The sequence below is a fragment of the Anomalospiza imberbis genome, chromosome 22 (assembly GCF_031753505.1).
Source record: "Anomalospiza imberbis isolate Cuckoo-Finch-1a 21T00152 chromosome 22, ASM3175350v1, whole genome shotgun sequence".
In the NCBI taxonomy this organism is placed as follows: Eukaryota; Metazoa; Chordata; class Aves; order Passeriformes; family Viduidae; genus Anomalospiza; species Anomalospiza imberbis.
Window position 1 is genome coordinate 168,467 of NC_089702.1, and position 27,993 is coordinate 196,459.

Consider the following 27,993-nt stretch of genomic DNA (forward strand, 5'->3'; position numbering starts at 1 on the left):
GGAGAGACCGCAGGGGTTCCTCTGGTCCAGCATTCCTGTTCCAGGAGGGTCATTCCAGAGTACACGGCACAGAATGGTTTGGGTGGGAAGGGACCTTAGAGACCACCCCGTGCCACCCCTGCCGTGGCAGGGACACCTTCCACTAGCCCAGGCTCCAAGCTCCAGTGTCCAGCCTGGCCTTAGACACTTTCAGGGATCCAGGGGCAGCCACAGCTGCTTTGGGCAACCCATGCCAGGGCCTCCCCACCCTCACAGGGAGGAATTTCTTCCCTATCCCAGCTAACTTCTCTTTCAGATTGAATCCATTCCCCCTTGTCCTCTTACAACGAGGCATAATGGGTTCAATTTCAAATTGTTTGAATGGATTGTCCAGGGACTGCCTCCAGACAGTTCTGGAGTATTTTCCAACAATGAAAGCTCAACACCTCTGGGCAATCTCTTCCAGTGCTTGGTCACTGCACAATGATGAAGTTCTTTCTCATGTTCAGGTGGAACTTCCTGGGCATCAGTTTGTGCCTGTTGCCTCTTGTCCTATTGCTCAGCACCACTGAGCAGAGTCCAACTCCATCTTCTTGGCACCCCTTTAGAAATTTATTTATTTATTTGGCTTCCTGGGAAGAGGGAGGGAAGATGAAGGGGGAAGGATGGAAGTTGAGGAGGCCACCCGGATTATTTAGAAGGCTAGAACACCTCTTGTGCAAGGAAAGACTAAGAGAGTTTGGATTGTTCAGCCTGGAGATGGGAAGCTCTGGGGTGACCTAACTGTGGCCCTTTCCAGTACCTGAGGGAAGTCCCAAAAAAAGATGGAGAGAGACTATTTACAAGGGCCTGGAGTGGCAGGACACAGGGAATGGCTTCCACTGACAGGGGGCAGGGTTAGATGGGATATTGTAAGAAATTCTTCCTGGGAGTGTGGGCAGGCCCTGGCACAGGGTGCCCAAGGCAGCTGTGGCTGCCCCTGGATCCCTGGCAATGCCCAAGGCCAGGCTGGATGGGGCTTGGAGCAATCTAGTCTAGCGAAGGTGCCCCTGCCCATGGCAGGGGTGGGACTGGATGGGCTTTAAAGTCCCCCTACAAACCATTCTGGGATTCTGTAATTTTGTTCATAGCATGTACAGGGAGGCACAGGGTGACTCACCTCTTTCCAAATTTTGTGGGGCTTCTTTCAGCAACAATTGAGGGAGTCTCCATCCATCCACACTGGCTGGTGCTGTCCCTGAGCTCCTGCGAGTGGCAACCAGAAGACAAAAGTGAGAGACATTTGCTTGTGAAAAAGCCCAGCCCCACTCAGCACCAGCTGCTGCACCCAGGCTTTGGAGGGATGTAGTATCTGGGGAGTTTAAACTGTGCAGGGGTGTGACATGCCCGTGGTGGCACTTCCAGCAGGGCCTCTGCAGTGCAGAGCAGCCATGGCGATCTTCTGGATGTGCAACCAGATATAAAGCTTTTCTGGAAATCTCACCTTGGGGCCCCTGTGTTTTGTGTTTGTTCTTATATGAGGCACAAATACCCCAGTAGAGAGGGGCACTTCCCTCTCTATCCCACAGAGGCAAGTCACCTGATAATCTGAAACAATTCTGCTGGGGCAGAGTTGCCAACTCCACCCATTTCCCAAATACTTTGAGGTGGAGGATTCCTCTGATAATTGAAGCTGCCTGAGTAAATTTTCCTGTGCACTGAAGAGGAGGAGAGTGGTCAGAGCTGTGACTGAGCCTTGTCCTGCTTTCACAGAGCTCAAAGGGAGCAGAGATCCCAGCAGCCTTGAGAAGATCTGGACAAGTTATGCCATGGGGATCCATCCCTATTTTTCACAGTGCTGGTTAGGTATTTGGCAGGGAGGACAATTCCCTGCAGTTTATCATTAGCCAGAAAAGGTGAGGGTTGACTCTTTCTGTGTTCCATCTGGTAAGGGAAGAGCTTGGCCTCTGCTCTTTTAGCCAGGAACATCTGAAACAAACTGGAAACAGGGAAAAAGTGAGAGTCTGGACTAAATCCAGGGGCAGAAATCCCCATCATAGCATGATGCCTCTGTGGTACCTGGAGGTACAAAAATAAGGTATTAGACCCTGCTGAGACAGGGGAGGATGATTTTACTGCTGGAGGAGCCATGAGTCCCTCACCACCAGAGACTTGCTTCCGTGTTTATGCCATGTGTGTGGGAACCACTGCAATATTTTAAGGGAATCAATTGCCTCATGTTAACATCACATCCTTGTCATCTGACAAGCACCAGTACAGGCACACAGGAGGCTTTTAACTAATCTGTTGGTTCCCAAAGATTTCTAGTTAGATACCTAGCCTTACCTTCCTCTGTCCTAAGGCTTCCAGCTTTCCTTGCTGGTCAGGTGAACCCTGCTGGCTGTGGAGCCCAGGATGGAGTTGAGGTCCTGGGTGTCACCCTTGTGCCCTAGGAAAGTGCCCAGGCAATGTTTGAGTGGAGCAGGGAGTGTTGCCAGCACTCCAGGGAGATTTCAGGCTTCGGGAGTGACAGCAAAAAGGCAGCTGGAGAGACTCCATCCACAGAATCCAGACTTGACACTTCCCATGGCTCTGGGATCAAGTGAGTCTCCTCTGTGACCAGGTCAAAGCCCAGATTATCCACAATGGTTGCGCTCTTTGTAACAAGAAATTGTTGGAAAACGGCCCTGCCTGCTGGCAGTCAGCACAGAGAGACTTGCCAAAAAGAGTTTATTATTAATAATAATAATAGTGACTCCTTTGCCTTTCACCCACTCCATCCATCTCAGGATCTAAAGAAATGTCGCCACAATAATGCAATGAAACTCCCTCCCTCCCAGCAGGGTTGGATGCTGAGGCCAAGAAGATTAAATTACCTTTCCATGGCCAGTCATAACCCATCACTTCCTTCAGTGCTCCAGCAAGCATACAGACACAGCCCTTTCTCCTGTGCCCCACTGAGGGGTGGCACTGCTGAGACACACCGAGTTCCCACTGTGCCTCTCTGCCATATAATGCAAAGCAAAAATTCAACCCAAGATTAAGGGAAGTGCAAAAACAGAGAGAATTTAAGCTGTGCTGAGTGCATGGTGTGTCCCACGCCAGGGTGACCCAAAGAGAGTTGCAGACACCCAGCAGTTTCCCTGGGTTTCTGTCACTGGGTTGCTGAAGGAGAGGCCAGGTAGGAGCCAAGAGCAAGGAGGGGAATGCTGGTCCTCTCCTGTGGTGTATCCTGGACTTCCTGCACCTCCTCGCTGGCTAAGGGGATAGCTGGAATCTACATTGTGGATGTCAACCATGTCCCCAGGACTATGGAGGAAGGTGGAGTGAGTTAGAGTCATGGAATGGTTGGGGTTGGAAGGGATCTTAAAGACCATCTCATTCCATCCCCTGCCATGGGTAGGGACATCTTCCACTCAACCAGGTTGCTCCAAGCCCTGCCCAACCTGACCTTGAACCCTTCCAGGGATGGGGCAGCCACAGCTGCTCTGGGCACCCTGTGCCAGGGCCTCCCCACCCTCACAAGGAGGAATTTCTTCCCAATATGCCATCTAACCCTGCCCTCTGGCAGTGGGAAGCCATTCCCCCTTGTCCTGTGACTCTAGGCCCTTGTAAAAGAGTCTTTCTCCATCTTTCCTGCCAGCTTCTTCAGGTACTGCAAAGCCACAATTAGGTCACTCCGAAGCTTTGTTTCTCCAGGCTGAACAATCCCAATTCTCTCAGCAAATATGTTTGAGGAAGGGGAGCCCAAAATACAACAACCTAAATTATTCTGTGATTTTGTGCCAAGGAAAATGCAGCATTTTAGCTTTTTGTTTTTAATTCCAGTTCTTTCTTCTCTTCTCCAAATCTTAAGCTTTCTGCCCAGCAAATGCTCCACATCCTGAAATATCCTGAAGTGCCGATGTACTCACCATCTACAGTCATGTCCTTCAGGACCTCCTGGAGACTCTGTTATGGAAAATGGATTTCCATTGAGAATGTTGGGACTTCAGCACTCCAACACTGACCTGCTTCCCTAGAATGAATGGGGAGATGTGTTTCATTTCAGAAAATTCCCTAGACACATAGAAAACCCCATTCTGGTTTGTGAATCAGAAAGAATGCACGTTTGGCATCTTCTGTCTGTATTGGAAGTGCTTTGCTCATTTTTGGGGTTTATTAACAGAAAACAGTTTACAAAAGGAGTTGATGGGGTCCAAAGAAAGAGTACTTCAGTGCTTCCGGGAATTAAAGTAGCAGTAAAAAGAATTCTGGCCTTAAGTGTTGCTGTAGGAGCTGTGTCAGTGGGATGGGTTTCAGGGTGTCCTCACTCCCTGGAAACCTCCGTGGGGCAAATGTCCCTATCCAGTATGGGAGATGATCACTCAGCAGCCCAGAAGGTGGAAAGCTTGGGCCGAACACGTAGACACCACCATCTAGTGGTGCCGGGCTCCAACAGCCTCCATGTAGCCCGGAATCGGCACGTTCCACAGATTTGGACCTACTACAGCTCCCAAATGGCTTCTCCCAGGGAGCTGAGAGCAACCACAAAGTTCACGGCCTGCCCCAGGAGGGACCTCCGTCTGCTCCCTCTCCTCTACTCTGGCCGGCACAGCGACACTGCCTTGATTTTGGGGCAAAACATCACTCCAGACTCCCAACAGCTGCTCATTGTGGTCATGGGCTTGATCCTGCAAATAGCCATGCCCCTGGCATCAGGGGGCAGTGATCTAGGATAAACTAGGGTCTTGCCTCATCCCACAGCTCCATGGGAGATGGAAGTCTCCTGCCTGAATAGCATATGTGCAATCGTTGGGGTTTCTCCAGTGGAAGCAGTCTCAGGCAGCCTGAGGGGGGCTCATCATGCTTCTTCATGTTGCAGCCAGGCTCTGCCTTTGCCTTTACCTTTCCCTGAGCACTCTGGCAGATAAAATGCTCAGGCTGGGGCCAAACCAAGCTGGGCCTACCTCCACTCAAGCCCAGATTCCACTTGGGTGCTGTAGTCACCCACTGAGCTCCTGCCTGGCACAGCTGGTGACACTGAACACTGCCCAGGGTGCCTGAATACAGTGTGGGTTGGGAGCACCTGGTAGCATGGGGTGTGTGTGGGGTGTCAAAGACCCAAGCAAATAGGATGTGGCATGCTGGGGTTCACTCCACTTGCAAGGGAGTGAGGTGCTGCCAGTACCATAGTCTGCAGTAGCTCTGGCCCTCCTTGTGCCCCCCAACTTGTTATTGACCCTGAGGAGGGAACCAGTAACAGAGCAGAGACCCCAATGGGGAGCCCACAGCCCTGTTTGCCCAAGTTCTGCTATCTGTCAACCCATCTCATCTCAAACCAGCTCCCCCAGTTGTGCTGGGGTGTCAGGGGCTGCCCTCAGGGCAGAAACATGGGCATAGGCTGGGGACCAAATTGATAGTAGTCTGAGCGGTGTTTTTTTATGTTTTTTTTTTTTTTTTTCCCTGGTTTTTATTTGTTTGTTTGTTATTATTTTTATTTTTGTGACGTGAATCACTGGCACTCTGGTGTTGCCCATCCATCCCTGGCCCCCCTCCAGGGCTCAGCCCCAGATCCCACCCAGCACCAACCGCTGCCCCTGCTCCCATACTGCTGGGACAGGCCAGCCAGGGAACACAGGGCCACCACCAGCTCAGCCAACACACTGCTGGGGCTGTTGGGGCCAACCTCATGATGGGAGCAAGGTCACTGTTGCTTTTTGGGGCAATTGAGGGGAATTGAGCCATGTGCTCTGGCAGGGCAGGGACCAGGCAGCAGTACTGTTCCAGCCCAGCACTGCCCCTGGGAGAGCTCTTTGTTTTCCTCTGGTGACACACAGCTCCAGGCAGCAGGAAATAGCCTGACCCCTGCCTGCTCTCCTGGAACCCTGAGCCACACAGAAGTCCAGGGATGGTGCAGTTACACAGTCCATAAAACACAGTAAGGGGAGAGAGGTGGCCAGGCTCAAAGGATATCAGGTGTCATGACCCTCCCGAAGCAGCTGCTTGCACATCCATGTGTGCTGTGGCATGGGGACAGTGGAGGCAGACAGGAGGAACTCAGCACCATCCCAGGGGCTGAGCCAGGCTGCAGCTGGTACCAGCACAGCTAATCCTACATGGAATTGGCAGGTGGTATAGACTGAATGCACTGGAGGGAGCGAGGGAGGGCACTGTTATGTGGGGCACAGCTTTTTACTACCCTGGGTCACAGCAGCACCAGTGACATATGGTTGCAAGAAGAAAGGAGCTGCTGAGCTGCTCGAGCAGTCTCCTGAACCCCCAAAGCCAGTGATGGCTCCTGCCTGCTGGCAGCTGCCCTGTCCTGAAGGAGAAGGTTCCTGTGCCCAGAGGGACTGAGGCCAGTGCAGAAGGGGACTCCGAGTGGGCAGAGCTTCACCAGCACAGGCTATGGAGGAGAGCACAGCTCAGCATGTGGTTCAAGCAGCTGCTCCTGAAATTCCTGTGGCCCGATGAGCAGCAAAGAAGTTCACAGACTGACAGAGATCATCCCATTTCTCTGTGTTCAGTGTATGGGGGGCCGGTGGCTTTGCAAGCAACCCGCTGAGGTAAGGACCGAGGTTTGCCATGGAAAGCACATCCCTGCAGTTACAGTGGGGTGAGAGACAATATGGGTTGGAGGCAGTCAGGGACTGGTTAAATCACATGCAGTCATTCACACAGGCAGACACAAACAAGCTCTTCTGTAAACTGGGTTCCAGGAGATCCCACGGATCATCAGCTGATCCCATGGCCAGTGCTGGATGTGGCATCCTTACATGTTCCCACGGTATGTAATGTTGGTGAAGGTAGATGTGGCCTCTTTATATAAAGGGTTATGGGTCTGGAGGAAGAAGGAAGATGGAAAAGAACATCATCACTTTGTGCTTGGCATCTGCATTTGTTCTACTTAACATCTGGGGTAACTGAGGCACTGTCTCAGCATGGAGTGGTGGATCTCTGTCTCCACTCAAGGCTTTGGATGAGCAGTTTAATGGCTCCCCATAAGGTTTCATGGGGCAGAATAGGGAAAAGCTGCTGTGGAGGAAAGGAAAAGCAGCAGGAGCTCAGGAAGAGAGAGACCTCTTGAAAGAGCATCCCATCCCATCCCATCCCATCCCATCCCATCCCATCCCATCCCATCCCATCCCATCCCATCCCATCCCATCCCATCCCATCCCATCCCATCCCATCCCTTTGTAGGGGGTTAGGAGATGGAGGAGAGGTGGGGGACAGGTACCAGTGCTGTCTGAGCCCCCTCCCTTGTGCTTGGGGTTCCTCAGTGCTTTCCAGCATCCTGTAGCAGGAGAGACCTTCTACCTCACTCATGGGATGGAAACACTGCTGTGAGCAGTGAGTAAGGGGGTCATGCTGCTGACAGGTGCTTTGGATATGCTGGAGGGGGGAAAATAATCTAGGACATCTCCTATCACCTGTGCACAGCCCCTGGGACCACAGCAGGCTCAGGGAAGGGGTGTCCCAGCTGGCAGTGTCACCTTGAGTGCTGCCTGGGACACTGTCCCAGGCTTTAGAGAGGAATGGGACAAGCTGGCTGTTAAGGCCCATGTCATGGGACAACAGTCAGCAGCTGGGCTCTCATGCCAGGAGCACTGGGATCTCGATACCTCAAGGCACAGGCTATGGGGTTTTGGGGCTCCTGCCCAGTACACCCAATCCACTGTCCCTCACCGTGTCCCACTTGGCTCTGGCCTTCTCTTCCTCGAAATGGGCGAACTCACGGCGGTCATGGATGGTGATGAGGAGCTTCCATATGAGCAGGGCGGCGAGGCCGATGAGCAGGATGGCACCTGTCACTGAGAGCAGGACCACCAGGATGTCTGGCCCCTTTGGACAGTCTGGAGCAGAGAGGAGGGCAGGGTTGAAGGGAGCTCAGCACCCCCAGGGCAACTTAAAGCAGCTCTGGGGCTACCTGGCCATGGGTACATGGAGGTCCTTTGGTCTCAGGAGGGCATCATCCTCCTCTGACAGCAAGCAGGAGCCTCTACCCTGAGCACACCAGGCTCTGTGAAGGAGGTTCCCATCCATGGGGCACCTGTGCCAAAATACTTGAGCACCTGTCTGTAGGGTGGGGGTCTGCACCCAAGCCTGGAGCCAGATCAGGGGCATCACAGGTCCCACCCACAGTGAGGGATGACACCGGAGACCAAGTCCTTGTGCTTGTGAAGTTTGGCCCAAACCACCAGCCCACTGACACCCCACCCCAGCCTCTGGCTGCGTGTCAACACTGAATTGGCAAATGGGGGCAGGGAGATCCAGTGTGAGCCTCTGCTGCTCCTGCTCCCTCTGCACACCGACCCAAGCCATGTGGCCACCCCAGCCTTTGCCCTGCCTCTCCTCTCCCATCTGGCTGTGGGGCTGGGAAGTGTGGGCTGTACCCTGCCCATGGCAGACAGCTGCAGTGAGAGCTGGTGGCTGCCTTCACGGCCCTGCTTCTGAAGGATCTGCAGCCACACAGTCCCAGGCTTAGCTGAGGTCAGTGGAGACCTCAGAGCTGCTGATGGGAGCCTTCTCTTATCTGCTTCCCAAGAAAAATCACCCCCACAAAGTCAAACACGGGATCAGGGCGGTGGGAAGGTTGAACCCCCATCCTTCGCCTCAACGAGGGGATGAAATAACTTAGGAAACATGATACCTGAGAGGCAGGAAATCATGGCCTGCTGGCACTGAGCAGGGGACAAAGAAGTTTTTTTATCCCTCTCAGCCCCCAGCTGTGGTGCCCCATGAGCCTGGCTGGAGTGGGAGATACAGAAGGAACTCAACATCCCCTTGTTCTGCACAGAAACCCAGCACAGTACATTCTGCAGCCCCCAGCCTAAGCATGGCAGCTGGGTTTTACCAGGCTCCTCGATGACATAGAGGATGGACTTGCCACTGGAGTCCTCGTAATACTGGAACCTCATCACACAGTCATTCTCATCCTTATAGGTGCAGTTCACGGCATCCTTCCCCCTGTCACCTGCCAGAGGGAGAGGCTCAGAGTCCCCATGCTGAGGGGTGCACACACAGAGGGAAATCATGGTGGCACACACAGCCCCCTGGATTACCACGTATTAGGACAGGGGTTGGGTCTCCTCTTACTCAGTTCCTGCACCGTCTCAATCTCATCACGGCACATGCGGCTGCAGGACTGCTGCTCCACTAGCTTTCCCCGCTCAAACTTCTTGCACTCCACGCAATCCCTGCGGAAGAGGAGGGAGGTACCGTGAGCTTTTCCATGTTCTCCTCAGGGAACTGTCACACCTTTCAGTTTCAGGTTGTGGAAACCACAGCAGTCCCAACCCTACTAGGCTGCAGATGGTGAGAGCTCCTGCCACCAGTGCTGCCAGCTCCATGAGGGGATATGACCCTTCTCAGCTCTCTACCAGCTCCCCAGTGGAATATGACCTATCCCAGGTCCCTGCCAGCCTGCCAGCCCACAATGTGGTATGACCTGTCCCAGCCCTCTGCTCTTTCTCACTTTTTGATGGTGCAGGCATCCGGGCAGGTGGGGCACTTCTCGCAGGTGTCTCCATAGGAGCCGGGTTGGGTGCACTCGCAACGGCCGCACACGCAGGAGCCATGGCCGCTGCACACCAGCCCATTGCTGGACATGCAGGTGTCAGTGCGTGTGGTGCAGTTGCAGTAGTCTCCTGTCCAGTCTGAGTTGCACAGACAATCCCCACAGCTGCACTGCCCGTGGCCTGGGGACAACCAAAAGGCATCAGAACTCTAAGTGTTTCCCAGAGCCTGTTAGCAATTCCCCATATGGGTGCCTAGGACCCAGAGTGGCAGTTCACCCTCTGTGGGCACTGCAAGGCAGACTGGCCACCTAGGACAACTCCTTTGCACTGTCCTTGGGGTGGAACACAGAGAAGCTCACACCAAACCCAGACCTTTACCATGTCCCAAACACTCTTATCCCACCCAAGCAAGATCAAACTCCCACATTTCAGGCTGAGCTGCCCCAGCTCTAGCAGCTCTAGCAGCAGCAACTGGAGATGCTCCATCAGATCTGTCTCTGAGCAAGTCAAGTTCTTTCTGTGGCTTTGAATTTCACATTGAGTCACGACATATGGTCAAAGTCCCCAAGTCTGACTCCTTTCTCAGGCCTGGACCAGACAGGGAAAGCTGACTGCTGGGAAAAGCCCAACACATGCTCACTGAGACTGGTTTAGTCAGACAGACGGACAGGCATGCTCAAATCCTGCCAAACCCTGGAGCTATTTGGATTGTGGTTTATTTCAGCTCAAAGATGAGACACAGCAAGTGGTGGAAACATTGTGGAGCTGCAGGCGCTGACCTGTCCTAAGCCCTGAGCACAGTGGGACACGTTGGGAATGCTGCTCCGGGCGGAGGATCGGCTGGGCACCATCCTGGCCATGCCTTTGGAGGCATTGGCATGTGAAATAATTGTATAACCCCATTAATGAGGAACTAGGGCTGAGTCACAGGAAAATAGTGCCACGCTGGGTGACAAGGCACGGAAACAGACGGGTTGGCTGGGGAGAAGTGGCTCTACGGGGTCAGAGAGTTCAGATTAATTAACAGCCCACCCTGGCCAGGGGCAGCTCTTCATCATTGCCCTTCACCCATCCTGGGGACCTGCAGCCCTTGTTCAAACAGAAACAGGCTCCTTGAGGACACTGACTACTCAGGGTGGGGGAAACCCAGCGTTTCCATCTCCATTATCAGCAGGCTGTTAAGATAAAGGATCAATCTGAGCAGCACAGAGGCAGTGTGAGCCATGAAGTTGGCCTGAGGGGCAGGTGGGATCAATTTGGGGTTATCATGGAGCAAGAATTGAGTGTCATCTGGCCCCAGGTTTCACCTCATCCAGGCTGGGCTCCAGCAGAGTGGAATCACCTTTGGCCACTGATGTTTTCCTGGGGATTTTTGGGATTTCAGCAGGGAAGCGGTGGCTTTTTTTGGCACTCTGTTAGCAGCTACCTATTCTGGGCCTACAGAGGGAGGCTGGGGTTAGGAATGGCAGTGGCTACCCCTCTCCCATTCCCCTCTTAAATCAGTTTTGGGGTGCTCTGCTCCTGGAGAGGACGTGCCACAGTTTCATGCCTCATTCCTACGCACTGTCGCCTCTCTCATATCCCTTAAATACATGAGATGGGCAGAGCACTGCAATTCACTCAGATTTTCAGTGTTTACTGGAGATGTGGGTGGAAGGAACCTTAAATGAAGGTTCCTGGTAGGTAAGAGGCCCTGGCCTATCAGGACATTTGGAACTGCTGTTGTGATGGGGTTTCTGCAGGAGGGCTTCTTCCCTGGGAGGGGAACCAGAGAACCCAAGGACCTGGTCCTCTCTTTCCAGTACTGAGAGCAGCTGGACTGGAGAGGGGAAGTCTGGGAGCATGTGGCAGAGATGAATATTGAGGAGGGGAGATGCTGTAAGGCCAGCAACTAGGGAGGATTTACTTCCCCAACACTTTAGCCAATAGGAAGTCTTCCAGAACTGGGTGGAGGATAAAACCCACCTCTCCCCACCGCTCGCCCTCCACCCTGGGGTTTCCTCCTGCAGAGCAGTACTTCTGATGTGTTTGAGCTGTATGGTTCAAGCAAGGTCCCTGCCCTGTACACCCCAGAGCTGCTTTGCTTGGTCCCCACCAGCCCTACCAGGCTTCCTTTTTAACCTTCTAAGCCCATCCCCGCTCCCAGCTCTCAGGCATAGGAGGTGATATCAGTGGCCAAAAAGGTAATAATTTCCCTTGCATCAGTTCAGACCAGGGCTAGTGCAGGGATGGCTGAACAAGTCAGAGGTGGGGACAACTCACAAGACAAGCCCCAAAATGACTGGTGTCTCCCTTGCCCATGATCTCAGGCAACCTAAACAGCCCTAAGCTGCCTCCCTGCCAAGCCCAGCACTCACCCGAGCACATCTGGCCCTTGAAGCGAACACAGGAAAAGTCGTCACACTCGCAGTACTTGCCCGTCACCTTCCCAAAGTCGCTGCTGTGGCACATGCACTGCCCGCAGATGCACTCGCCACGCTGGCTGCACAGGGGCTGGCCCGGCCGGGGGCTGCAGTTGTCCTGCTGTGAGGGGTTGTACTCCTCCTCCGAGCACTCACAGTGTGAGCCCAGGCGCCCAGGGTTGCAGCGGCACACACCGCACTCCAGCGTGCCATTGCCATGGCTGCAGGATGGGCTGTTGGCCTCGGCGTGGCTTTCACAGGAGCACTCGCAGTTGAAGTTCACCACCACAGTCAGGCTGTCCTTGAAGCCCACAGGTTTGATGGTGAAGGATTTCTGCTGCTCCTGGGGGCAGCCCCGCACTTTGGCCTCGATGCTGAAGCTCACCTGGAGGGCAAAGGTGTGTGTCTGGATGTCAGTATCTGCTCCAGTCCATGCCCCAACTTAAGGAGCTCAGAAATGGGAGCCACCAGATCTCTTTGGGCTCATCAAAGCTTATCAAAGATGTCCCAGCACAATGTGGGCTAGATAATGTGCTTGCCACAGTAACCAGGCAAATTTTACGTTCGGTATTCGAAAAATTTCTTCACTGAGAGGTTTGTCAGGCTCTGGCACAGGCTGCCCAGGGAAGAAGTAGAATCACTGTACCTGGAAGTGTTCAAAAACCATGTAGATATGGTGCTTAGGGATGTGGTTTAGTGGTGAACCTGTCAGAGATCAGTTAGTGGTTGGACTTGATGGTCTTAGAGGGCTTTTCCAACCCAAATGATTCCAGGTTCCCATGCCCTGTGGGGAGCAGCCCAGGTTGAGCTAGAGGGATCACAGAGTTTTGCATCCAGCAGATTCAAAAAAGCATTCTCCTCCTTGCACCCACCCTGCTGGACCTCTCTCCCTCTAGTGATGAGATTCCAGGGTCCGTGTCACCTGGGAAGTCATGGGACAAGCAGATGGTGCTGGTGCAGAGCAACAGATGGCCTGGCAGTGCTGCTATGTAGAGGGGAGAAAAGCCAAGCCCATGAGTGGGATCCTCACCGTGTCCCCGATCTTGAGCCCCATGCAAGACTTGAGCCCAGGGATGACCTCGTCATTGAGGCAGGTGGCATTGAAGGTCAGGGACAGCTCTTCAGGGAGGTCACGCACCTCCAGCTCCACTTTGGAGCGGATTTTCTAGGGAAGGAGAGAGGACTGATGAAGACACAGCACAGGCTGGGCAGGGCTTAGCCCTGGTGGGGTCCTCCCCTGCCCCCAGCACCACAGTGATGCTCCCATGCACATGAGAAAGGAGCCAAGTGCCCCAAGTCTTTCTCAAGCCTCAGCCATGTCATTGTCTACAGGGAAAAGTTTTCAAGACAGGAAAGGACAGGTGGTGAACACAGTGATCTCCTGCCCCCAGGGTGCCTGTACACATGGGTGGAGGCAGATGCTCACAGCTGTTCTAGGGAGAATGCTTAGGACTGGGGGAGCTGACAAATCTGTGGGTTGTTGGCAGTGGGAAGCAGTGGCTGTTTTGTTAGGGAGAGTGCTGTTGTGGGGCCATTACACTGCACACTCACCCCATAGGAGTCTACTATGAGCTGCAGGACGTTGCTGGAGTCTCTGGACAAGGTGCCCACGGTTGTGCCTGGGATCAGCTCACTGTAGTTCTGTAGGAATATCATAAACAGGTTCTGTTTGTGATGGGCAAATGTGCCATGGCTGGGTGAAACCCTGTCCAGGAACATGGGAGTTTTGATAGGACAGACCACCAAGCCATGTCCACCTACCCATGGCCCACCAGCCCCCCAGAAGGGTGGCTTTGCAGCTGGTACCTGGTAGAGGCCAACAACCGTATCTGTCACAGCAAAGATCAAGTTGATGTTCTTCTGTGAGAGTTTCTCAGTCATCAGGCCCAGAGAAGGATAGTCCTGGGGAATAGGAGAGCTATAACCTAGGAACATGTACACCCCCCCACCTTGATCCCCATCATGCTCTCCAGCCATGGCTGAAACACCTTTCCCATCCCATGGGGACCCAACGGGTGCTCTGAGCTCCACAACCTCATGCCTGGGTCAGGCTTTACCAGTGTGGTGGTGGCAGAGTAGAAATTATCCTTGTCAATGTGGCACTGGGCATCATTGGGCTGCACGATGCCAGCCAGCCGCCCGTCCAGTGCGATGTGGGTCTTCGCGTCTGTGGTGAAGACGAGCAGATGGGAAGCATCATTCCTCCAGCCAATCTTTTCCTGCAGTGAAAGGCAGCTCCCAGTCATGTGTCAGCACATGCTGAGGGCAGTCCCATGTGCCAGCACCCCACTACTGCCTTTGTGCCAGGGGGTAATGGCTTGGTCATAGAAACCAACCTCTGCACAGGGAACCAAAGTAATTGCTCTCGCAGGGAAGTGCTGTGGGAGTGTGGGGTCTGGAAGGTGGGCATGGGCTGCTTGTAGGTGGAAGATGAGTTTTAATTGGTTAGAGTGTTAATCAAGGTGGCTAATGACTCAGGGAAGCAAGATCTCCAGCAAAACCAAGGTGAAGGTACAGGAGGTGTTGTCCCTTCTGGACTGGTCACTGCAGGGCTGACATGGGATTGTTCCTGAGCACCTGCTCCGCTCCTCTCCCCTACCATGATCCCATGAGCGTCCTGCTCTTCCCTTGACTATTGGGCTGGAAATGTCTCACTTGAATGTTTACCCTCTCCAGAAATCAGTCGTACAACAACTCAACAAGGCTTATGATCATGTCCTGGAGGGATTGATTGGTCCCTGCCAACCCACCTGGCCCAGCCTGGTGACCCTGTCCTGACCCCAGCCAGGCCTTCCTGCCCCTTACATCGCACACGGTGGCCTGGATGATGGCATCAAAGCCGCCCTCAGGCGCATCGCGGTTCCGGGAGACGCTCTGCTTCCGCACCTCCTCGTTGAAGCGAGTCACCTCATCCGTGAGCGACAAGACGTGTTTGTACCCAAACATGGGCAGGCAGGTTTCCCCAATCCTGTGGGAGGAGAGCACTCAGGGCACAGGGCTCATCAGGCTCTTCCAGCGCCTATTCCTGCCCTACAGCCATCCCACATCCCATGGTCCTGCCCAGGATGTGCTGGAGGGACCCAATGCCCTCCCAAGAGCCTGAGGCTGGTGAAGCACCTTTTAAATAAAATTAATGTTGAAGGGATGCTGGGCTCAGGTCAGCTCCCAGCCTCAGTTCTGCTGGGATTTTTAGGAGTAATTTTCTTCCAGCCTCAACATTTCTTTTGAAAACATGACGCAAAGTTTTTTTCCCTCAAGAGCTTTCCTGTGATAATGATATTTCTAATTTAGACCTGCTCCTCCTCCCTTTGCCAGCAGAACACAGATTGCACCAAGGTTTAAACCCTGTCCAGAATCAGGCACCCACTTTCTCCACTCCCCTCTTTTCCTCTCAGGCTCAACTTCACTCCTCTGCCCACCCCTCTCCTAGCAGCACAGGGGAACAGGGAATGGGGGATGAATTCAGTTCCTAACACCTCTGCCATTCCTTCCCCCTCACACTCTTTCCCTCTTCCAGCCTGTTGTCCTTCCCGTGGGAGACAACTTTTCAGGAACCTCTCAAACATAGGTCCTTTCGATGGGCTACAGTTCTTCACCAACTGATGTGGATTTCCAGCCATATTGCAGTGGTATCCCATCAACTTCTGGCCCTTACAGGACTCCCTCAACCTGGACTTACTCATAGCAAGGGTTCTTGACGGCTTCTGGAGGAGATATGTACATGTAGGGGGAAATGGGTTTGTCCACAAAGGCCCCAAAGCCGATGCGTAGGTTGCTAGTGAGCTTACGCATCTCACTGGCCAGTTTTGTGCCCAGGTTCTGGATGTTCCTCAGATCATCCTTCATTGAGTTAGACAGGTCCATGAGGTAGTAGATGTCCACAGGGTAATCTTCCACTTGACGCACTTGGACATGAAAGACCTGGGAGTCATCTGCAAAGTGACAGGGCAGTAGAGTGAGATCTTGTCTCCTGGAAGGGGGGCTCACCACAGTATTGGGGGGGGGGGGGGGGGGGGAGCAGCAGGAACCCAAGGGGATGGTTAAAGCTTCTAAGAGGAGAACATTACCTTTAGACAGAGGGACAAAACCCTTAGTCAGGTGCTTGCACAGGAGATGTGCTGTGCAACCCTTGGAAGTGTCCAAGGCCAGGTAGGATTGAACCTGGAGGAACCTGGTCTAGTGGGAAGTGTCCCTGCCCATGGCAGGGAGTGGAAGAGCATTGTCTTCAAGGTCCCTTCCAATCCCAAAACCATTCTGGAATTCTATGGCAGATGGGGGTTATGTCTCCTGTTCTCCTAAACTCTCAGTGCTGGAACACAAGCAGATCTTCTTGTCCAGGGCTGACCTCTCAAGATATCCTATAAGAACAGCTGGATGGAATGAGGGAAACACCCACTGTGCCCAGTGTGTGGGCAGCAGGTCTTAAAGGGAGCACAAGGCAGGCTGCAAAGCTTCTTTGGACTTCTCTGACCTTCCATGGACTTTGACCATTTTCTGCACCCTCCCTCATCCCAGTTCCTTTCCTCTCCTCTTGGCTCTCCCAACCCCTCTGAGAAAATTTTGGTGCAATGTTCTCCATTGAAACAAAAACCTCCTTAGAAAGAACCTTCTGGGAAACATCCCAGTTTTGATGACTTTTGCACATAAAAAAAAAAAATGTTGGAAACACTTAAGGTTGATCTTTCCTTTCTGCCTTTTTAAGAGACACAGGTCCTTTCTTCTGATCTTTGAAATGGTTTCTTTGAAACATAACTCAGGGCACAGCTGCAGCCTTGTCGGAACACCTCACATGTTGAGAAAAAAAGGCCTTAACTGAGCTTAAATTATTATTATTTTCACATTTCTGTCTAAATCTGCATGCCGCGTTCTTTCAGGATGAAGAAAGTTTCAAAATTTATGATAGCCCAAAAAGCTCCATCCCCTCTCCAGCTGTGCTGGAGAGCCAGGGGACTCACCATGGAGCCGGGGGTCCCATTTTTGTGCTTAGCAGCTGTTTGTCCTCACTGAGAAGAAACCATGAGGATTCTGAGCTTGTGGGACATGAGCTGTGACCTGTCCTGCTTGCATCCTTCATGATTTGGTCTTGGTTCATGAGTCAAGGCAGATGACTTATGCCAAACCTTCTTGGTTTGGCAAAGATGGTATCAAGCTGGGGGTCTCTCCTCTTTATTCCAAGGAATCCTTTATTCCAAGGATTGACAGCCCTCAGAGCAGCATACTCACCAGCCTCCTGACAACAACCTTTAGAGTTAAAGAGAACAAGGGCCACTTCGAAGCTCCACGTCCTGTTTGTGTGGAGATTCCTCTGCCTGCTATCCTTCCAGTGGGGCAGGACTCCTCCTGCCCATGCCCAGGGATGTGCACAGAGGCCATGTGCCCTATTGTTTTGCCTCCTGCCTGGCATCCTTGAAACTCCTGAATGCTGGTAAAGGACCAGAGCCATTAATTGGCTCCAGCCTGTTTGGCTGAACAGAGCCTGGGATATTACAAGGATCTGGTGGCAGCCCAACCCTGATAGCTGCTCCGTGGCTTGTTAGATATGAGCTGACATCTACCCAGGCAGAAGTCTGAGCACAGCAGCTGTGCCTCAGGTCTGGGCTTTATAAAATACCCTATGTGTTGTTGAAGTCGCATCCTATCCTGCCCCTCAAATACCTCAGGATCGAGGCAAGAGAACGAACACAATGATCAGAGAGCTCAACTGCCCACTAGATATGTTCTGGAGGATTCTGTGCTGCTGGCAGCCTGGCCTTGACCCTGAAGGATACAAGACCACCTTGGCCAGTGAGGCAGAGTGATGCCTCTGAGCCCTTTGGGTTATTCCCACTGCATCTCCCCCTTCCTACAGCAGTCTAGGGGCTCTTACCTGGCCGCAGGTTCAGCTGTATTCTCTGGGGGCTCATCTGTGTGGTGGTGGACCCCCCTGAGCCCTTGTTGCTGAGGGGCCGGTCCTCCAGGATGGTGACGCTGCTGCTGGGGGACTCAATGTGGTCCTGCCCGCAGCCGTTGTGCAGGAGGTTGGCATGAAGGTCACAGCGAGGGGCCGAGTGTGCCCAGACCTGCGGGGGAGGGACACAGTCAGGAGCCTCCCAGGACTATGCTGGGAGAAGGAGAAAGCACCCCCCCACCTTTTCCCTGGAGAGCCCCTGCTTTATCACACCTAACTTCAGAACAGGATCAAAGGCTTCTTGGGGCACGTGGTCTCTTGCCTGAGGAAGGCAGCAGACAGAGGGGATTTGGGATCAGCAACTCCTGCTGGACCAACTCCTGCAGAAGCCCATCAGCCCTTGCCAAGGAATGATGGATAACAAATCCCTGCCAACCTCCTCCTGACTCTTGGCAGCTGGAGCCTTAGGTTTGGGTTTTGGCAGAGCTAAAAGGAAATCCTGTCTCTCTGGGATGGCTAGAGGAGGGTGCGGCAGGATGTGAACATGGCAAGCTGGGTAGAGGCAGTGTGGGACTTTTATAATTATTTATTACTCTGACAAAAGACAAATCACCTTTCCCCCCATTTTTCCAACATGGGCCCTTAGAAATCCTGCCATGAGCAAGGAGTGTGTCCACTGTGGGTGAGCTCATTGCACAGAGCAGTGTTCAGTTCCTGTCTGGAAGTGGATCAGACTTATCTCCAGCTCTCCAGCTTCCTAATGGATGGATCCGACTAGGGAAAGGAGCACCAAAAAAGGAGTGAAAGAGTGCAAAGGCACTGGGGCTGCAGGAGAAGCCTTGAAGAGCCTGTCAGGGGTAGGAAGCACAAAGTGTGGAGTCATGGTGAGCTCCAGCCTTGTCCCTCCTTTCCTAGAAAGCTTCTGGCTTCTCATCCTTATCACAGAACATTCAGGACGGTTCCTATCCCTTTGGTTGCTTATGAGGACAAACACGGGAAGAATTTCTCTCCCAACCCAACATTGCTGTGATCTGCTGCCGCCTCATGTTCCTGCTCAGGAAGCACTCACCCTCCCCTCCAAAGGGATTCTTTATCTCCCTCCCTCAGCCCAAATCTTTCTATATTAGAGTCCTCCAGCAGAGGATCACCATAGCCTCTTCCTGCAGCAAAGGGAGGTGGCACAAGCCCTGGTGGGGCTGGTTCAGTGCCCTCCCTGCTCCTGGGATGCTGGAATCCAGTGCTAAGCCTTCCAGTGCTAGAGAAGTCAGAGAAGTTCCCATACAGGATATCAACTGCCCTGAACTGGGTTCAGGCTGGTTGAACCCAGGATTGAATTTGTATGTTTTACACAAATAAGTAGAAAAACACAAATGGTGTCAGGAGGCCCTGGCTGGCCCACGGCCCTCTGGAAACTGTGGCCAAGCGATAGCCAAAAAAATACATCAGCAGGCGTGTTCCTACCCTGCCCCCACCTAGACAGTGTGCTAACAGAGAGGAGGACAAGTCATTCCTCCATATTAGTTCCCTCACACTCACCCACCCATAATCTTACTCCACAGGGCTCCCTGCTGTGGGAAGGGGTGGCTGGTTCACTCCAGATCCCATCAATCATCATGTACATTCCAGTCAGGGAAATCAGTAGAAAAATATGTAAATGAAAAGCATGCTGGGCAGGTGGATTTTAACCATGGTGCTCAGTGATACCTGGAGATCCTAGGGAGCTCCAAGGATCTCAGAGGCCGCATGGCACCTTATGGGATTAGCAGCATCATTCCGGCTGTGAGATTTCCATGGAGAAACTGTTTAACCCCAGGGCTACATCCTTCCCCTTTGTTTGAAGCCCTGAATATAGTGACTGACTCTAGACTTAGAGGAGCCTCTCCAACAACAAAAACTACCACAAAAGTGGGACCTTTAGCTACAAGGCCCTGGCAGCCCCCAGTCTATTTTTGATCCCCAGCTCTGCCACTTTGCTGACTCTGCACCTGGGGCACAGCCCCTAGTTAGGAGTGACCTGGAGGCAGCCCAAGCTTTCTGGTGACAAACTCACATCACAGGAATTTCATCCATGAGAAACCCATTCCCTGTCAGCACAGTCCTGATGGCATCCACTCCCTACACGGAGATGTGTGCACCCTCTCTATCCCAGCCATCTCACAGCCCTTCCCAGAGATGCTTGCCAGCTCTCCCTGCCCTCTGTCCCACTGCAGAGCAGACATCTGCTCATGCTCCTTTCAGAATGGGAAACCTGATTATTTTATCCCAATCACTGCCTCCAGAGCTGATTAGTGAGGGCAGAGTCAGGCAGGGCTCTGGCAGAGCCAATTCCATCCCTGAGCTCCCAGGGCAGCAGCCTGTGGGAATTTGTGTATTCCCCAGGACATCTCTGTTTTCATCTCGGACACAGCCACATGCAGCATCAGCTTCTCTTCAGGACAGCTCTTGGGAGTGCTCAGAGCACAGATACTGCCACAAATTAAGCTAAAAACTTCTAGCATCTTCTCTGAAATCCAAATCTGGTCCAGTCTAGCCTCCAAGAGACCCAGAGTGGGTGACATTTTGGGTGGGTGAGACCCTGAAGGATCTGTCACAATAATCTCCAAAAGGAATTTAGAGATCCGTCTCAGTGTTACAGCTTGGCTGGCTTTTTCCAAAAAAGCAGATGAGGACATCTATTTGTTGGTAAGAGCAGTCAAGGTTTCTGAAAAATAAATAAAACTCAACTCTGCTCTGCATCAATGCTCGGTGGGGGTCAGTGTTCACAAGAAACCACAATGAAATCCTTCTCCAATCCAAAACCAGGACGGAGCAGGAATAAATCATCAACCCAGACTCCTTGTGAAGGCAGTGTGAGTGGAAAAGAGCTGTAGTGGGAGCAGAAGGGGCACAAATATGGGCACTGTCCCTTTAAAAACAGAGGGGGTTGCAGTATCAGAACCCTCCCCAACCCCAGGGAAATGAAACAAACCCACAGAAAAAACCTCATTTGCTAAATTAAGACATCGTGGTCCAGATGTTGGAGGCAGAGTTGCTGAGCAGAATGCACAGCCCAGCTCTCCGGGGGCTGGGTCTAGCAGCAGAATGGCTGCCTCACTCTCGTCGTGTCTGCCCGGGAGCACAGCTCAGAGCAGCACTGGAAATATTTCCTTTTTTGGAAACCTTTGCTGATCTGGAGGAAAAAAAAAACCCATCACGGCTCCCTCTGTATCGTCAAGTCACCAGTGCAGCCCAGGATCAGCGGCCGGGAAGGAAGAGCCCAGCCCAGCTACCATTCCCCCTCAGAGGGGGGAATGGAGAGGGAAGCCAGGCCCCTTATCAAGCTGCATGTTTCAGCCACTCCTTGCGGGAGATAAGATGGGCACAAACATCTTTATTCACACCACATGCCAAGCGTCAGATCTGTTGGGCACAGCAAGCCAGAGGCCTACCCTCCGGATATGCATTGATTCCAAAGACAATTGCTGGCATTATCCAGCAGCGTTTTCCAGCTTGGATCACTTTTCCCAGGTCTTTTCCAAGTCCCAGTGGGCATTATGGACACAGCTGCAGCTGATAGAAGGGGGTCTTCAAGGACAGAGAAGGAGAAAACAAGGAAAGCCTTGAGGGTTTCATCACCTTTCCCCATCCCCATCCCCATCACCTCCCTTGGCTCTGCCCTGGGGCTCCTGTCCCATCCCCTTGGGAAACTCCCTCCTCTTACCCAATGGATTAACCCCCAGGGCAGCATTTTTGAAGGGCAGCGTGGCAGATCTGCTTGGCTCTCACCTACTCAAACAGAATGATTAGAGAGCCACAGCTCAGCACTCACATCCACTTTTATCTGAGTAACCAAAACCAGACACCTTGTCTTCTCCCCTTTTTTCTAATGAAAAAAGACTTTAAAACCCAGCCCTTAACTTCTGGTGAGTATTTTCAATTCCTCCTTGCAGGCCTTCCCGGCACCTTTCCCTTTTCAGCCCTTTCAGGAATTAGGCTCCTTCAGCCAGTGCTTTACAACGGGTTTCCAAGAAGCAAACCAAAAGTAAACCAAGTTTTTAAATGTACATAATTTGAATGATAAAGTGAATTCCTAGTGGACACACCACAATTTCCCGCCAGCTCAATGTAGCTCCCACCAACACACCCAGATAAGGGGCATATTTTTGGAGCAGGACAGAAGCAGTGCCCACTGACCAAGTGCCTTGATCTGAGGTCTGAGCCAGGTGCCACCAAGGAATCTGTTTAGATATAGTGGGAACAGATGGAGACTGAGCTTGTGGCTGTAACCTAGACTCATCCCAAAGGTTCTTCCCTTCCTTTACATCCCCTGCCCTTCTCAGGGCCCTGCTCCAGGCCCCAGCTCTTACCTCAGCAGAGCACCAGGCACAGAGGGGACTGACAGCCAGGCACTGCTTGCAGGAGTTCACCCCACGGGTGGTGCAGATGTTGCCCCCTGAAACAGCAAAACAGAGTTATTACGGCCCACAGAACCCAAACTCACGTATGCTCAGCCACCAGCTTCTGAGCAGCCAGAGCCCCACCAGGGCCCTTCTCTAATCCCTTTTCCCATCTGCAAACCCTGGATGTTACCTCCTTGCTCTGTCCAGCCTGGGCTTCATCTTGCCCAAGGCTGAGCATCATTCCCTATCTCCCAGCTCCTCAAAGGGCCCTCTCACACCTGCAGCATCACATGGCTGTTGGAGTGAAGCCCCCTGGCAGGGGGCTCATGTATCCTTGCCGACACTCCTGCAAATACTTTGGGGCAGCAGGAGTGGAAAGGGTGAATTCCCAGGGGTGCAGGGTGGTACCCACAGCCCTGCCAGGGATTGTCTGCCTCTTCCCATCACCTTGACCCAAGGTGGTTGTTGACACCTTGAGCAGACACTAAACTCAGTGTCTGGTCTTGGCTCGGCTTCAAATCCAGGGAAAGGAGGGTAGTGAAAGGGCACAAATCCAGAAATGTGCTGGTGGTGGTTGGCACCAATGTCCCAGGAGAGCTTGGACTCTGTCAGTGGCTGTGGGGACTCTGGGAGATACCTGCTGCTGCTAGTCCTGAAGGTCAGAGGCTGGTGAGCCTGTGGGGGAGAATTAAAGGGCCACAAAATGCCCGTGGAGCCCAGGGGCAGGAGGAGCTCCTCTGACACAGACCAGAATGGGCGGCCCTGCGGTTCCTGCTGCCAACGGCTGATGTGACAAGTGGCTGGGACATCGCTGCCATGGCGTCACCCTTGGCTCTTCTTCCCTCCTGGGCACAAGCATCTCGGCAGTTTTAGGATTCCCTGGGCAGATAAAACTGCAGCCAAGTACCCACTTGGCTGGGACACACTGCAGCCTAGGGGATGCTAGCGGGGAGTAGTGGGCACTAGAGCCTCCCCCTCTGCCCTGTGTTCCCCCATGGTTGCCCAGGGCTGTCCCAGCAGTGTCCCACAACCACAGGAAATGGAACACAAAGCAGAAAGAGGAAATGGTGAAACAACATCGTCAGATCTTTGAGCAGAACCACAACCACAACACCGTGAACTCCTGCCTGCTGGCATGTAGCCAGGGAGTGTACACACGTGTTCACACCTGTGTGTGTGTGTTTGCGTGTATGTCTATTTGAGGGTGGTGTCACAGGCTTTGGCTGTCCCAGGGGCCAGTGGCTGCTTAGGGATGTGCCTCAGAGCATCCCCATCGCACCTCTGACACCTGCAGCTCCCCCTTGTCCCAGACTAAACTAAAGGCTGAGGCCAAGTGCCTTGCTTAGCGCCAGTTTTGGGGTGACACTCATGCCCAGAACTCTCATCATACCCTAAAATACCTGGCTTCATGTGAGGACAGATTTTAAATGTAACATTGCCCAAAAGAGTGACAGGTTGGTCACCTCAGCAATGTGGCAGCAGCAACACTGGTCCTTGGGTGGACAGGGCTAGGAAGAGGACAGGCAAAAGGCTCTCTGAAAACAGCAACATCATCACCTCCCACGACTCTCGCTGGCTCCTGCTGAGTCCATGTGAAATCCCTCCTGCCCTGCCAAGTGCCGGTGGCTGCAGTCAGAGCACGTGCCATGGATTTGTGCTGTGCTGTGCAGCTGGGAGCCAGCTCAGCCCTCCAGGAACCAGGGAGGCACTGCCCAGACAGCCCTCAGGGATGGAACAGGCTCCTGTTTAATGCCAGCATGGGTTTTGTCCCCTCATGGTGGGTTTTATCTGGTTTAGTCACCTGGCTCTGCCCCAGCACCCACCTTGCTGGGGAAGGGCAGAGCTGACAAGGTCTCCATGAGGGCTCCAGGACATGAGACTCACCAGTCCAAATCCTGCCTCAAACAGGTTTTCCCTGTGACTTGACCTAGTCCCTCAGCCACTCCCTGCCTCAGTTTCCCCTGTGCAGTGTTAACACTGGTCTCAATGAGACCAGGTTCCACTAAAACTCCCTGTGGAGGATTCCAGGGAGTCGTGTCTGCTGACAGAGCCCCAGGGTGCCTCCTCATGCTGTGAAATCTGATCTTGAGGCTAAGGAGCCCCAGGACCCTCTGAGCTCATCTGCTCCTCACCATTTGGTACAAATTACCTCCTGCCTGTGTGCAGCCCCTGGGCCCTGATGGTTTCCTTTCCGCTCTTTCTGCTGCCACCCCAAAGCCCAGGGGTCCTTTATCTGGTGTTCCCTCTCTTTGCTGGGGATGTAAATCCAGTCTTCTGGTGGATTTTGGAGTGAAGGCCATAGACCTAGGCAGAGCACTGTCGTGGCTGGGGAACTGCACATGGGCTCAGGTGGGGCTACAGCTGGGAAGTCCCTGTGGGAGGGATGTTGCCATTCCCAAGGCTGCCCTGGGGTCTGACGTCACATCATGCCACTGTGCCATTGCTGGTGGCTTTGCCTGGGGGGTCCCTGGAGGTCTGTATCTGCTCCCAGACTCACACAGCCCTGTGGTCCCTATGGTGTCCATCACTCCATGACCAAGACACTTTCCTGGAGATGGAGGACCCTTCCCTTCCTTGGAACCAATCTCCAGCACTGTACAGGGCCATTCTTGGCTGCATTTCCATGGGGCTGGATGGAGCAGGGCCTGGGCAGTTATGACCATCCAAACATGAGGTTGGTCCTGCTGTGAGCAGGAAACTGGACACCCCCACGATGGGGAAATGTTCCTTTTTTGGCATTCCCAGCACTGGTTGCATGGCTGGATGCAGGGATGCAGTGTTGGGAGAGTTTTGTGGGAGCAGGGATCTTGTGAGGATGCTGGAACAAAAACACAGATGGGTAGAAGTGAAGGATGTGGAGGAGGTGGAGCATGTGAAAGATGGGGAGGATGCTGCAGCTGGAGTCCTCTCAGGTTTTGGCCCTGTGAGTGCCTGGCAGTCCTTCACAGACTTGGACACTACCTGGCTGTGAGCAGCTCAACACCATCCCAGTACAGCATATACTAACAAATTCTGTATTTTTTGTGACTTCCCCCCCCCCCCCCCCGCCATCTTTGGAGCTTTTTTCCTTAGCCATAAAAATTAATAAACCCAAGCACAAAACCTGCATTTTTAAACTATGATAGCAGCTGCTCTCACACAATGAGCTGATCCCAAAGACTCCAGTTTTTGAAAAAAAGCAAACCTGAAATACAAGGAAATGGGAGATAAACTGCACAGAATGATGGGAACCACCCACCTGGGCTGGCAGAGCTGTGGTCCTGAGAGAGGTGAAAGCAGGGCATCCCAGAAAGTGACCTTAAAGCCCATCCAGTTCCACCCCCTGCCATGGGCAGGAACACCTTCCACTAGACCAGGTTGCTCCAAGCCCCATCCAACCTGGGATTGAATTTAGGGGAAGTAATGCACTTGAAACACCCCAGACATCTGTGGCTCAACGTCTCCCTGTCCTGACTGGAGAAAATTACTCAGTCCCAGTGTAACCTCTGTGTGGTGCAGGAACAGCCACACACTTTGTTTTCCCCCTCTGCCAAATTGAGCAAGAATGAGCACAGACCAAACCTGATAAAGACATTTGAGGAAACTTGATAAAGGTACAAACCACATCCTCTCCAGCCTTTCCGTTTGACTAAGTGATAAGGATCTGGGCTTTCTTGGCAGATCCCCGCCCTACCATTCTGGGGGTGTTTCTTCTCTCGAACCTCTCCCTTCCTGCCAGCATCTTCCTGGGAATGGGATGCCCTAAACTGAGCACAGGCACCAGAGATATGTGCACAGCTCCAAACTGCAGCTCTATGAACTCAAACTCTTGCAGGGGTTATCCCATGTCCTGTACTAATGACAGCTCCATCCGGCAGCGAATCAGAGCCTCAGGCTGTTCCTGAGAATTCACTAAAATCTGGAATTCTTTAGACAGAACAATGTTGCCCCAAATCCCAAGTCTGGCCGTGAAAACAATGTGACTAATTTATAAATCACCATATTGCAGTTTCTAGATTTCCTTTCAGGCCTAGTCACTAGGAACACACCTGGGGGGGAGATGATGCTTTTCCAGGCTTTTCTGTACCTCTGACATTGGAAAACTTCAAAAAATACAAACTATATTTATTCTGAGATCATATGATGCCAGAAATCAGATTCCTTAAAGAAAAGCATCAAAAAACCCATGAGAAAAATAACACAGGACAGCAATGCTAACATAAATGCCTCTCACCCCGCCCTTAAAATGTACTGACACAGGGAGGGATTACTTGATGTGACTTCTCCCAGAGAATTTTCTGTTTATAAAGGATGAAGCCCAAGTCACACCCCAGTCCTTGCATTACAAACCAGTAACCAAAGCCAAACACAAAGTAGGTAGATCCAGTAAGATCTGCCACATCCAGTAAGAATAACCCACTAAAGTATGTCTTGATCCTGTAACATCCTTAAGAAGTTCCTGGCCCCGGCCCACATGAAGCCCAACCGGCCTGAGCAGCACTTCCTATGTGGGAACGCACTGTAGCTCAGGCTGCCAGCTCCCCCTCCGAGTGATTTTCCCACGAAATCACAGACCCTGGGAATGCAGAAAGTCCTGGGATTTGTAGAAGTAACAGGCAACATCTTCACTAAATGTCTATAAGCAGTGACAGAAGCGACAGAGTAAACCTACCCCAGCTGCCAGCAGCGCAGAGCAGGAGGATCCCGAGTGTCACGGAAAGTTGTCCCATCTTCTCTGAGCCCCGGAGTGGGGAGACTGCTTGGACCAGCCCCTCCATGAGTGATGGGCAGCGGCTCTGGAGTAGCTGGAGGCTTTTAGCGGCTGAGGAGATGAATCATAGGGCTGGGTGAATGACACACATGGTGAGTGGGGCGGCCGGAGGAAACTGCTGCCTCGTCGCTTCGGAGTCCGGAGTGTCCCCGCCCGCTCTGCCGCCAGCTTCTTATGAGGTTTTCACTCTCTCGGCTTAAACAAGGACCTAATAAACCCTGGCAGCGAGTCCTACCTCGGCACTGGTGACCTGCAGCCCCGGAGCTTGTTAACGGGCTCTTTCCCATAGGCTCTTCCGCCTGGCTTTAATTCCTTACAAAACCTTGTTCACTCCTTCCTTTTATTAACTCTTGAAAGGCAGCTGGTTTTAAACCCCGTCTGAGCTGCTGGAGTTCAAGGATTTAAGGAGAAATAGAGCAAATACACACTAATATGAAAGTGTAGGTTCTCAGCTCCCTCACCAGAGAGGTAATGTCCCTGCTAAAGCAGAGCTGGGAGCTGAGGGAGACCCAGCCAGGAAGCACACCTGATGGAGCCAGCAGTTTGGATATAAACCTGGACATCTCAAAGGGAGGGAAGCTCAGCTTGGGGTCACATAATTTGGACCTGATTTTCTTCTCACTTGTATTGTTTTTTCCCCTCTGTGTCCTCAGGAATCTATCCTGTGCTGAACAAATCCAGGGATTGGTATCTGCATAGGGACTGCACCCACTGAAACATCAGAATTGCTTGTGGGTGTCTCTCGAAGGTGTTTTATAAACCTCTTGTTCCCCTGCAATACCAGGGTCCTAGTCAGAGCTGTGGAAACTGAGGCACTTGGAATACACATTGGGAGCAAAATGGAGAGAAGAGCTGGAGTAATTTCCCTGGGATGCTCTCTCCCACTGGGAGACAGGGGTTGGGGGCAATAATGACACAGCCCTGGGTCAAGACAACCCAGCACACAGAAATACCAATCTGTGAAATACAAGTTTTTGTGGGTGCCAAGAGCTGCAGCCACATTCTAGAAGTGTTGGAGACCACAGACAATGTGCACAGAGCTGTACAAGAGCCACAGCCCCATGCTGGGAGATGGGGATAACAGCACTTGTCCCAGACCTGGCAGCTGTCCACAAGA

General features: G+C 52.7%; 1 protein-coding gene across 2 annotated transcripts; it reads right to left on the reverse strand.

The window, feature by feature from the left end:
• Positions 1-6,444: 6,444 nt before the first annotated feature.
• On the reverse strand, positions 6,445-27,893 carry ITGB3 (integrin subunit beta 3). 2 transcript variants are annotated; one of them, XM_068212459.1, is made up of 15 exons: positions 26,778-27,887; positions 22,094-22,179; positions 17,727-17,919; positions 15,540-15,792; positions 14,666-14,828; positions 13,918-14,079; positions 13,667-13,762; positions 13,412-13,501; positions 12,891-13,025; positions 11,816-12,245; positions 9,416-9,638; positions 9,037-9,137; positions 8,795-8,914; positions 7,627-7,793; positions 6,445-6,781 (listed from the first exon to the last, which is right to left on the reverse strand). In XM_068212459.1, exons 1-15 carry the CDS (start codon positions 26,881-26,883, stop codon positions 6,713-6,715), a joined length of 2,394 nt encoding a protein of 797 aa, XP_068068560.1. In that variant the 5' UTR covers positions 26,884-27,887; the 3' UTR covers positions 6,445-6,712. The 2 variants fall into 2 exon arrangements, with proteins under 2 accessions (XP_068068560.1, XP_068068561.1); XM_068212460.1 differs by lacking the exon at positions 6,445-6,781 and adding an exon at positions 7,868-7,990 and having other exon boundaries at positions 7,660-7,793; positions 26,778-27,893.
• Between the last annotated feature and the right edge of the window lie 100 nt (positions 27,894-27,993).

Coding starts and splice junctions, on each gene's coding strand:
- ITGB3 (XM_068212459.1), bottom strand. CDS start 26,883: ATGGAGGGGCTGGTCCAAGCAGTCTCCCCACTCCGGGGCTCAGAGAAG. Junction 22,180..26,777: donor CTGCGCTGCTGGCAGCTGGG/GTAGGTTTACTC, acceptor TTGCTGTTTCAG/GGGGCAACATCTGCACCACC. Junction 7,794..8,794: donor CTATGTCATCGAGGAGCCTG/GTAAAACCCAGC, acceptor TCTCTGCTCCAG/ACTGTCCAAAGGGGCCAGAC.